Below are 12,071 nucleotides of genomic sequence, written 5' to 3' on the forward strand. Positions count from 1 at the left end.
AGTATCATACCTTCGTCATCCATTCACGTCCCGTATAATGCCATATTTGGTATAAGTGAAGCTAGCTAAACGGCTGCCAATGCATCATGAACGTGGCATGTAGTCATGTTGTTACATGACACGCATCTCATGATTATCGTGCTTGCACCAGTCACATACCTTCGTCATCCATTCACGTACTGTAATACCAAATTTGGTATATGTGACGCTAGCGAGACGGCCGCGAGCGCATCATAAGCGTGGCCTGTCGTCGTGTTGTCACATGACACGCATGTCATGATTTTCATGTTAGGGTCTGCCCTTTGTGTTCGCCATGCAATCATCTCATACGATACCACTTTTGCAACATGCCACGTGAACGAAACCATTGCAAGATCTGCAGGACCTTGAGATGTAAATCATGACAATCATGGCACACATGTCATGATTTTATTGTCATGACTAGTCAAATATCTTCTTCATACAGTCATGTTATGTCATACCAAGTTTGGTATCGATACCATTATTGAAACGGCCAGGAGAGCTAAAAGTCGTAGGCGGCTAGATAGATAGATAGATAGATAGATAGATAGATAGATAGATAGATAGATAGATAGATAGATAGATAGATAGATAGATAGATAGATAGATAGATAGATAGATAGATAGATAGATACGCTCAAAGTCACTGAAGTTCGCTAAGAAATGCTCCGCATTTAAAAAACCTTGCCCGAAGCACCGAGCGACTGCACCCCCTCAGCCACCGGCGGGGGTGTTTTGCCAAGTGCCGCTTTGCACATGCAACTGTGACATCACCTGTGACGTACCCCGGTAGAGGTCTATTCGTATCTCTCGCGAAAAAAGGCGTGTGCGTTAGAATGGAAAAAAATCGACACTTTGCGTGTAAATTCGAACACATGAACTGCGCAGCCAAGATAAGGGATCAAGCACTCCTCTATAGATCATTTAAAACCTTCAAGAATATGTCTCCGAACACTTTCTTTCTCTCTTGCTCTCTTTCACTCGCTCTGGCGCCGTCGAAAGCTCGTAGGAGAGCGGATGCAGAAATTTTGATGGCAACCGCGTCATCTGTGTTACACACTCGTTCACCATAGTCACAATATTTCGGCACCACGTTTTCATTTTCACCTCCGTTTTGTTTCTTGCGGCGCTTAAGGTCAAGAGCTGGCCGCACGGGAAGCTCGCGCTTCTTTGATGGCTTTGGTGAATATCAGTGCCACTCTGTGCTTGTATTCGTTTTTTTCTTGTTAATAAAAATCGTGTTAGCGTACACAAAATATTCGTTTCTTGAAATGTGTTAGTTTTTTCTGTCATTTATATGTACCAAATTTATGTTTGTTTCTCTATTGCACAAACTTTGCGTATCTTTTTGTGTTCTATGCCACCGCATGCTGGCGCACTGTTGGAGCAGGCTCAGCAGTGTATGGGTGGCAAGGCCTCAGTCAGGCAGACAATGTTGTGCCTTTTGCTTTGCCATCCAAGATTCACTCTGTGTCTGAAATAAACCACCTATATTATTATTATTATTATTATTATTATTATTATTACTTCGGGCTATTGGAAAATAGATATCGTACAGCGCCTTCTTTTAGCATCCGCTTATCATGTCACCATTGACGTTGTCGACGAAACCTTTAACGAGGTCTTCTGACTGGAAGTGCAGGTCACACGAGACACAAAAGCTGGTAAGTTCTTTGCCGAGCCCCGGAATGGCGCTCCTCCATTCGCGAAGACATGTAAGAGTCTTCGGCGGACTGAAAAAATGACGCTTCTCGTAGAAACATTGCACTGACTCGTGTCTATTGATGTAGCTAGTCACAAAGCACTGAGGCATAATAGATGCGAAGCATTTTAGAGCGGGGTTCAACAAGGTGCTCATGCTACAGGTGCTCGCGCTAGGGTTCAATAGGTCCACTATACGGTTCAATAGGTGCTCATGCGCTAGCGCGTTCTGGTCGGTGTAAGGAGCTGGGTGAGGCGATGTGGCATCGTCGTCTTGGAGTCTCTCAGCAAACATGTGGTGGCGTCGGAGAACGAGATTCTGCAGACGCACCATGAACCAACGTGTTGGGCCCTAGTCAGAACGGGCCGGAACGCGCTAGATTGCTCGGACCAGCGTAAGTGTCTATCTAAAAAGTTGTGGCTTCCATTCCTTGCACTCTCTAAGCAATTAGATGCCTGGCGACATCATGAATCAGCGGGTGGAGCAGCGGAATGCTCGACGCGCTGAAGCGCAACGTAAACGTCGGCAAGCGGACCCCGAGGTCCGGTTTAGGGAAGCCCAGCACAAACAGCAACGTCAGCGGAAAGCTGCTACGAATGAAACGTCAGCTCGTTATTCCGAAACGCAATGACAACGTCGGCAAGCAAACCCTACCGTACACAACGCCGTCGTCGAAGCCACGCGTCAGCGTCGAGCCCACGCATCGGGAGCGGATGCACGACGCGAACCCGATGTCCGTAAAGAACGGCTCTTTCAATAGATCATATGCGAAATTGCTTTGTGCTCTGGCAACACTGTGCACTTCGACCCCGCCGCCATTTTAATGTGGGCGAGCGGTCGACGGAAACGCGTTCGCTAGTACGGCCGTACGACTTGTGAACACCCGCTTCACTGCGCTGAGCTACTGCGATGGCCACAGCAAGACGTTTCCCAGTGCCCGAACATGTGATGTGGACAAACTGTTTAGAAAACTTGCCGCATATATCGAACGACACTGTAGCGGACCTAATAAACCAGGCGCCGACGTCATCCAAGCAGCAAACCAAATCTTATGCCTTCGCCGTGGAAGCGTACACCTTGCCGTCGTCGGTTGTGACCAACGCCTGTGACACAAGGTAGGTAAGCGACGTTTTGTGTAACCTTCTGAAAGCATGCAGTGCTTTTCCTTTTGGAGCAACGTACAAATAGTGCCGCCGATGTTAACGTCGTGCGGGCGTTCTCGGCGAGGTCGGTCATGTCACTGCGTGTTTCTTTCACTACGCGTGCTCACGTGCTTGGATAACTTGTCATTATGGCTTGGCAAGAGGAGGCTATGGTTTGGCGTTTATTTTTAGCACGTCCGATCAGCAGGCGTGGTCGCGCAGGAACTTCGCAGCTGTTCCGGTGGTGCAGTGTGCATGCCTTGAAGGACAGCGCTCGTACTATGAAAACAGTTTTTTGCGCAAACAAATTTCGCGTCCGCACGTATGCATTACTGGTCTAATATTAATGTGCTGCCTTTACGAGCGCGCATGCTGCTTTGTATAAAACACGACGTACGCTAGTTTGTTCACTAAACATTTAGACTAAACGGGTCTACAAGGACAGCTAGAAAGAACGGAACTGATCCACCGCAAGTGTCAACGTAAGTTAACAGTGGGACTCCTTAAAAACCTGATTCATTCGGTGCATGTTGGTTTGGAGATTTTTCAGCAGCATTGGCATGTGGTTTTCCAACTCGTCAATAAAAAGCAGTGTTTTTTTATGTTACACTAGAGGTTGTTCACATCGAAGCACTTCATGCAGGTTTTGTATTATTGCACTGTAACGTCAGCTGCGCAGGGGTTTTCCCGAATGACATAGTCATTACTTTGTGGAGAGTAGGTTGCATAACCTTGTTGCTTTGCATAAAGCTGTCATGGCAAGTGCCATGACAGCTTTATTCGTACTTGTGATACGGCACTCGGTAAAAAGATGACAAACTTGACTGTGTGCAGCTTACAAGGTTTTTTTTGTTGTTGTTGTTGTTGCTCTTACAGTCTCGGGATTGTCTATGCACGTGCCACGTGCTACCGAAGCCAGAAGAAGAGTGGCCGGCCGTACAAAGTCAGCTTGGCTTTGAAAAGCGACAGTGGAGCAGTGGAAGATTCTACTTGTGAGTGCCCCGCTGGGGCTGGTGGTTCCTGCAGCCACATTCTTGCGGCTCTGCGCCTCCTTGTTCTGCTGAAGCAGAAGGGCTTCAAAGAGGCACCACCAGAGCTTTCATGCACCGAGTTGCCGCAGCAATGGAGGCGCCCCCGACGACAAGGCATCAGGCCTATGGCCGTGCAGAACGTGGACTGGCGGAGTCCACGTGAGGGTGGCATGGGCCTGCCAATGCCCGTGCGACTTTTTGATGCGCGGGCTGAGGAGCAAAAGGAGCAGCAACACCTTGAAGCGATCCATAGCCTGGGAGAGGACCTCCAGAGCCTCGGGACCTTCGACTTTGCTGCCATTCTCCTTGCTGCTGGGGGGCCGTCAGTGGACACAAAGCTTGGGCCTGCGCCTGCGGGGTCTGCACTGTCGTACCAGCAGGCAAAACTCCCTGCAGGCTTCACTACGTGGATGTCACCCAGCATTTCGCAAGGGGCAGCCACCGTGACACCAGTGCCAGCTTTGACTCTGTTTAGTGACGGAGCCTCACAGCCACCCTTGCCCGGCAGATTCACGGCTGAAGAATGGAGGGTGTTGACTGTAAGTGCAGTATAGAAAAGATACTTCTCTCTGCACTGGTGGAGTGTGTACCATTCATGCTTTTAACTGATTAGGTGGACCTAGATGTAGAGCACATGCAGCCTAGAAATATTCTTATGCAGTCCTCTGTAAAAAGAGAGAGCGAGAAAATTATGAATGGCCTATTTGCTTCCACCAAATGTTACAAATGCCAAGACAATGGCCCCAGTGATGATAGTGGTTAAGCAATTTTAAACTACAGGCAAACCCAGCACTAATGCTGTGCTTTATTTTATCAGTGCAGATCATTGCTTTATGTTCTACGCTTTGAAGGATGTTAAGCTGTGTGGTTATTAAACAGTCTCACTCATATGTGCTTCTACAGGCTAACATTTGCTATTTGCTAGCTTTACCACCCAATATCCGTATTTTGATTCATTTCAATGCATCAGTGTAGTGTAAACCAAGACTTACACTTAATCGAACTTGGGGCCACTGTCGATTGCATGTCCTCTGATTTTGTCAAACCTGCATTATAACAATAGAGTTTTAGAATAGGGATGACCGGGCGCTAACGCTGCGGCGGCAGGTGGTGGAGCCCGACTCAGGTGCGCATTCATTCTGTGGTGCAAACACCGATGCCTCGGTTGGGGTGTGTGCCACTCTCAAGCCCAAATCTCTAGCTACTTTTGCGAGGACGACAAACACCCCGTTGTTTTTTGTTTTTTTTTTTTTATGTGCGCGGTCACCATCCACTGCATATGCCATTTTAAACATGAGGGGACACACGTGTGGACTTCTTTTTATTGTATTGCGCTTTGAAAACATTTGCAGCCTCATGAGCTTCTATATCCAAATGCAAAAAATATATGGAAAAATATATAGCTATCCAAGCTTTGCTTAAAAAACCGGGAACTGTGCTCCTCTCTTGCCTGTTCTTATTTAAAAAGCACAATTTCATTGCTGCTGCTGTTCTGCCATTCATGCCATTGACTCTCCTAAAAGTGGCTCCTAAATCTGTCTTTTGATGACTGGCTATTAATCTTAGTGCAGCACGGTACCGAAAACAAACATTGGCATACCAGCTAGGCTGCAGGAAAGCTGATTGGGTCTTGCTAGTAGTCAAAGTACAGTGTATGCAAGCTCTGAGCCGTTAAAAGTTTCTAGCGCTTTCTCATGCTATATTTACTTCCACATTGTGCAGGAGATCCAGCTGTCACAAGAAGCAGCTCGGGAACTCGAGCTGAACTCAAGGCAGCAGCGGCTCGGTGAACGCTGGCGACAGGCACGGGCCAATCGACTGACAGCGTCAACTTTTGGCCACGTCGTCAGGCGGCAGGCATGGACGGAGAAGGGCCTCCGTAACCTCATTGAGCCGAAGGACCTCACGCACGTCCGTCCGGTGCAATATGGCATAAGGAATGAGAACATGGCCAAAAATAGGTATACAGCTGTCATGAACAGCTACGGGCACAATGTGTCAGTGCAGCATTGCGGCCTTGTGGTAGACCCTGTGTGCCCTTGGTTGGGTGCAACACCAGACGGACTCGTGTACGACTCGGAAGAACTTTCATATGGTGTGTTAGAGGTCAAGTGCCCCCATTCTCTGAAAGACTCTGAGCCAGAGGAAGCGAAGAAAAGAAAGTTTTCCTTGGTGTTCGGGGAAAATGGTGAACTGCAGCTGGACAGAGACCATGAGTATTATGCTCAGGTGCTTGGGCAGATGGCCCTCACTGGCTGCTTGTGGGGCGATTTTGTCGTGTGTTCGGAAAAGTGGATTGGCATTGAGCGCATTTGGTTCGACAGGAACGAGTGGGAGGATATGCGCAAAAAGCTTGATGCCTTCTTCTTTGAGCAAATGCTGCCCCATCTTGCCAGGCGGTAATCAGTGAAGCTTCCAGATTTCGGCTGATTAGTGCGCCAAAGCTACACCTAACCTATGAGGCGTGCACAATACCTGCACACCCTAGCCAAGAGGTAACTCGGTGCTACCTTCGTGCTAGAGGATTTTTCAATACTAAAAAAATAACGCTCCGAGCTTTACTTGCCATTTGTGCATCTGGGCAATACTGTGCCCTGTAATGGATGGTTGCAAATTGTCTTGGCTGCCTGGGCATCTTAACGTGCACCAAAATCTCAACGCAGAGAAGGCAACACAACATAATACCTTGAGACAAAAAATTTTCCTTTTGCCGACATGTGGAAATAAAAACATTGGCTGCTTTATTGTGAACCAAACATACACAGGCTGATTTCGTGCAAGAATTTTTTCAGATTCACTTTTTTCACTAGACTTCGCATTGCCACAGCACAAGTTGTGGAGACCACAATAAGGAAATGAAAAATCTCGTGCATCATATTTTGGGTAAAGATAAAAGATTGCATGCTATACCTATTATTATTAGACTCCCATCCAAGGTTTTTTAAGCAGTGTTTAATGAATCTTAGTACATACTTGCAGCATCCAGTTGCTTGTATTCATACAGAACTTAGTGAGCCCTTAAAAGTTTTGGATACGTCTAAGAGAATATAGATATTGTACGTGAGCTCACACTCGCTCGATTTATTCTTGAATAATTTAAAATCTCGCCGATGAAAGTTCAGAAAAACACCATTTTTCAGGCATAGTGATGCTTTGTAACGCATCAGTTTAAGTGATATTGCAGGAAGAGACGCAAACACAACGTAGCAGTTTTCTTAACCACATGCTACAGAGTCACAAGGGACATGTACTTTTGTGTTCCTGCACTTTTTTTTTTTTGAAATAGAGAAATACTCCGCACGCAGCGAGTGCGCCTTTCAAGCCATTCAAGGTGGACAGCTCCACATGTTTTAACATGTGATACACAGTGATACACAGAAGTGCTACGGCCTCAAAAAAAGCAAAAAAGGCAACGAAACATGCCTAAAGGGGGGGGGGGGAGAAAAGCTATGATTGTGGGCCACATTGCAATGCTGCGAATTAAATTCTTATCTCATCCAAATAAGTTATAATGTACATGCTAGCACCACTCAACCCCTTTGTGAGCATTTTTTTGGACTAGATTACTTAAAATTTAGTCTGTGGTAACCAAAAGCATGTCATGACTGGACACAACCACATCTTCTGCCATTGAGCTGCACATGGACAAAACAAAACCAGTTTATAGTCAATCTTTGCAAGATTTGTTACAATGAGAGTCAACTTGAGGTAGGTTAACAAACACAACACAGTATATGAACAATAAGGAAGGATTACAAATGAGCGAAGAAATAATAATAGAGCTTGACAAAGTACTGCTGTGAATCCAGGTTCGGGAGCCTTTTGGTAGCGTGAATGGTGTCCGGAGATGACCAGGAAAAAAAAACGCACAAGTATTTACACGGTGAGTACAAGTTTGGTGGTTACGTCTTTGTACGAATCACACAGTGAGCAACAACTTAACAGCGCACAACATTGCCTTCTTGCTCAAGGCTTTTTGTTCGCGCACGTGGCGCCCCTGAGTGCTCAAGTCACACAGCTGCAGATTACCAGTTTCACGGTCCGTGCTGTCATCTCCCTTTTGATCCTGCAGTCATCCTCCATTTGTGGGCTCGTTTCCTGGCCGGAGCAGCCGCTTTTCGGACTGAGGCGGAAAGTGAAATTGCCTGCGTGTTTGAGATTTCAGTGCACGTTAAAGACCCCCAGGTGATCAGAATTACTCCGGAGCCCTCCACTACGGCGCGCTTCATCGCCTGTGTAGCGTCGGCACGTTACACCTCACAACCAGTCAATCATCAGTCGTCGGTGCATTAAAACGTGCCAAGTGCTGTGTGTTCTTTTAGATGTGGAGCGTAACTGCGAATGCATCTTAGGCTTGGGCTCTGTCCCTCCATAGTCCGTCGTCTGCACGCCACCTGCGCATGCGGCCAGGAAGACGCCGGCAACACTGTCGCTCCAGGAGCCATCTCATGGTCGGGGCTCGTGCCAGCCCAGGAGGACACCAGCAACACTGTCGCTTCAGAGCTTTTAAAGTGGAAGCGAGCTCGTCTCGTGAAAGCAAGTGCGTGCGCTGAAAAAAAAAAAAAACTCTTGCACTTCATTGGTGCATTGCAAAAATATATACTTTGTGGTAAGTCGCAAAGTGCTGTTCAGATGGAGCCCCGTTACGCTCCGCATTTTTCGCAGGAATCCCCTCGTCGGAAAGGGCGTAATTTTTTAGCTTGCCACATCTAAGGCTCTTGTTGCGGTTTGCCACTTGACTGTTGAATGAGAGAAGACTGGAAGTTGCTCAGGATTGCCGTCACAGTCCAAATTTGGTTAATCAGTGGAGCCAAGGTTAACGGTATGGGTCTATCAAAAATGTGGAATGCCTTTATCCGCTGTATCCGCCGCTCCACGTGTATCCGCAAAGCAGCAATCTCCTTTGTAGATTTCACTTCCTCAGGTGAGAATGTGCCACCCTTCAGGAACGGCGGCAGGTTCAATTTCACTCCATTCTTTTCCAAGAGATCTTCGATGCGAAAGCCCTTATCTGCCATAACAGCATCTTCGTCGTCAAACTTCAAGTCTAAAAAAACACTCCTGATCACACACTCCCTGTCTGAGCTGGATCCTGTGAAAAGCTCTGACACAAAGGCGACAAGGCCATTAGGCAGGACGCCGATGAGTCCCTTGAATGTGTTGCTCGACTTGTATGGGGAGTACGTTGTAGACTGTAGGGACAAGGATGATGGCACCTCGCACTGTATTTCCGTGGCATCCAGGATTACTCGAGTCGATGAATACTTTTCCTTAAACTCGGGTGGCATTGTAGCATCTACAATTCTTCTAGGAGCCCACAGAGGTAACAGGCCTAGTTTGGCATACAGGAAGTTAATCCACGATGTGCATATTCGGGACACAGTTGACTGGGCAATGCAGAACCTGTGAGCCAAATCATCTTCAAACAGGCCGAGGCGCAGTCGGACTAGCACCAAAAACAGCTCACTTTCCGTGCTTAGTTTTCTCTTCCGCCCTCGCGATGATCTGGGTTCACTGCTTTCTGCACGTTCTGAACGTAGAACGTTGCACCCATCATCACCGGGGTTCAAGTAGACCAGAAGTTTCTTGAAATGGTTGTAGCTTGGCAGCCCAGTGTAAAATAGCATGTCTTCGTCGCAGTCCTTGAACCGTTCCACTGTGAAGGGAGCCGTTCGTTCTCTTTCAGCAGCAAGTTGGCAACTCAAGGACGCCTTTTCGAAGCCCAGTTGCCCGATGATTCCTTTTGCAGCAACAAGCTGCTCCTTGATTTGGCAAAGCTTGTCTCGGAGCCGCGCGATTTCGTTGTTTTTCTGTTTTATCGTTTTGGCCAAACGTGCATTTTCACCTTCAAGTGAGCTGTTGAGCCTAGTGGGTTCCTCTAGACCTACCGGTGCTGCCTTCACTTCATCTGGGCTATGCATAAGCTCATCGCCTAGCACTCCTGGGCCTAGAACCGGGTTTTGGCTTCTTACTTGTGGTGAAGCACGTGGCTTTGTGGGCTTCCGTTCTTTCTTTTCCTTGGAAAAAGCAAAAACTGACGGAACTGCCGAGTCTCGAAAGAGGCTGCGGCCATTCCCAACGCTAGGTATAAAGTCCGATGACCTAAAATGCTTCGAGCAGACCTTCGTTGACTTGCCGACTTGAAATTCCGGGCCTTCATCCCTCTTGATCGCAACAATCCACTTCTTGTATATCATTGCATCTTTCGGAAAGCGGTGGAAGGATACCTACAAGATATAAGCAAACAAACATTCAGTGCGACGTCATGAGCTAGGTTTCTCTTAGCTGTTTGATTGTTGTTTACAAACACAGGCACTATCACAAATTCATCTCACAAAGAATAGAGGTCACACTAATACGTGCATTGCAGGACTGATGATGCACTTGTAATGTGACCCACCCCCCTCAGTTTTTTCTGCGCACACTCCCCTTTTCTAGCAGCCTTTCCTAGATATGGCCCTTCACAGCAAGCCTTAAGAGGCATTAGTCACTTGTGGACACTGCGGGGAATTTAAATCAGTTATTTTTTATCTCCAGGTAGCTTCAAAGGTTTCTATGATCTGCGAGTGTAAGGCAGCCAAAAGGCAGAATCCCGTACAACTAAGTTATGGCTGCCTCCACAGCTGTATGTTTGATAATGCAACATGAAACATTTTTCAGGTGAGGTGAGTTGCAACACAACCAAACAGCTGCAACACAACTGAGCCGAAGAGACTAATATGCAGAGAATGAATCCCGTCTCACGAATAAATGGAACTGCCGCGCTCTGAACTCATGCAGAACGTCATTCAGTCAAGCCCTGGCGATACTCATGGTGCCAGTTTTCCAAACCTACGGCAGCGCGCCCCGCTATCTTTTCGATTTTATTTCGTTGGTAAAGGAATATCGGTGAGAGAGGACCGAATGGAAAACTTGCGTCCGCGCACGTTGGGGGAACTGAAGTTAAGCGCCTGAGCAGATACTTTTCTGTTCGAAAGTGGGCATAGCCCTCATCTTCCGAATGACAGTTTTATTGCTGCGCGGTGACCGTACTTGGGGACACAACGGAGCCTGAACGCGGACAAGCAACCGAGTTGCCTTTCTAGGATGCGTGTACGGCATGTTACTCGGAGTAGCGGAAGCTCTACACGTCTCTGTGCGCAATCACCTTCAAAAATAACATTTATACGTCGTCTACCTACATGGTGTAATCTCATCACAAAACAGCCCGTCCTAATCATTCAGTTCTATCACACTAGTTACCCCAACAGCAGCGGCGCACTCTCCACTCGACTGCAGAGAATCACCGGGGCTCTTCGATTTACCATCTCGGACTCGCCGCGGGTAGTCCGAGGATTCCCCGAAGCCATAGGGAAATTCGAATGCCGGACAGCTTCTCGGCGAGTCCGAGACGGTAAATCGAAGAGCACCACTGTCGTGGAGAGGGCCGACGTAGTGAAAACACCTAGCCGCAAAGCTGACAAACCTATAAAAACACGGCCTGTCTGAGTAACACAGAAAAATGGTTAGTCCTGCATTGCTCTCGTGCAGCCCGTGCACCGCGGAGATTCATGCAACCTAGAATGTGCCCATAAAGCTTCTGCACGCCATACCCTGTTTTGCGTTTAAATGATTGCTGCAAAAACGTAATTCATGCCACATACCTTGCTCCCATCGCTGTCTGTGACTCCGCGCTGATTGCACAGCGGTACACAGCAGTGTACTGGCATTTCGCCAGCAAAAAAATCTGACTGCAACAGTCGAAGCGTCGAAGCGCGTACGTTCCGTGGTACGCTCGCATGCGGGTCGCCCGTGCGTAGTGGTTGAGCCTCGCCAGCATCAAAATGGGGGATAGGGTACCTGCTGCGTTCACTAGATGGCGCTGTTAATTTCGCATATTGCCTATTCAATGACCGGGCTTCGCTAGTGCCAACGTCACTAAATAACACTAAATAAGGCGATAACACTGAGTACGTAGCATTAACGGAAACATTAACGGAAACACCTATATAGGCACCGTTCAGTCTGCAGCACCAGAATACATGGCCTAGCGGATAAAAAAAAAATGGCAGCATATCCACGAAGTGAATGATGGAGAGTGGGGCAAAGCATCCGTCCGTCCATTCGTTCTTGCTTCCGTCCGTTCATGCGTCCGTCTGTGTGACCGTCCGTGCGACCATTCGCCCGTCCGTGCGT

At 47.7% G+C, this 12,071-nt stretch overlaps 2 protein-coding genes across 2 annotated transcripts; one reads left to right on the forward strand and one right to left on the reverse strand.

Annotated features, from left to right (window-relative positions):
* Positions 1 to 1,398: 1,398 nt before the first annotated feature.
* On the forward strand, positions 1,399 to 8,217 carry LOC142772142 (uncharacterized). The gene is made up of 3 exons (XM_075874275.1): positions 1,399 to 2,838; positions 3,742 to 4,435; positions 5,619 to 8,217. The coding sequence occupies exons 1-3, from the start codon at positions 2,633 to 2,635 to the stop codon at positions 6,297 to 6,299; spliced, it is 1,581 nt and encodes a 526-aa protein (XP_075730390.1). The 5' UTR covers positions 1,399 to 2,632; the 3' UTR covers positions 6,300 to 8,217.
* On the reverse strand, positions 7,541 to 10,093 carry LOC119164629 (uncharacterized). The gene has a single exon (XM_075874540.1). The coding sequence runs from the start codon at positions 10,091 to 10,093 to the stop codon at positions 8,606 to 8,608; it is 1,488 nt and encodes a 495-aa protein (XP_075730655.1). The 3' UTR covers positions 7,541 to 8,605.
* Positions 10,094 to 12,071: the final 1,978 nt, after the last annotated feature.

Source organism: Rhipicephalus microplus, chromosome 9 (genome assembly GCF_043290135.1).
Source record: "Rhipicephalus microplus isolate Deutch F79 chromosome 9, USDA_Rmic, whole genome shotgun sequence".
Taxonomy (NCBI): Eukaryota; Metazoa; Arthropoda; class Arachnida; order Ixodida; family Ixodidae; genus Rhipicephalus; species Rhipicephalus microplus.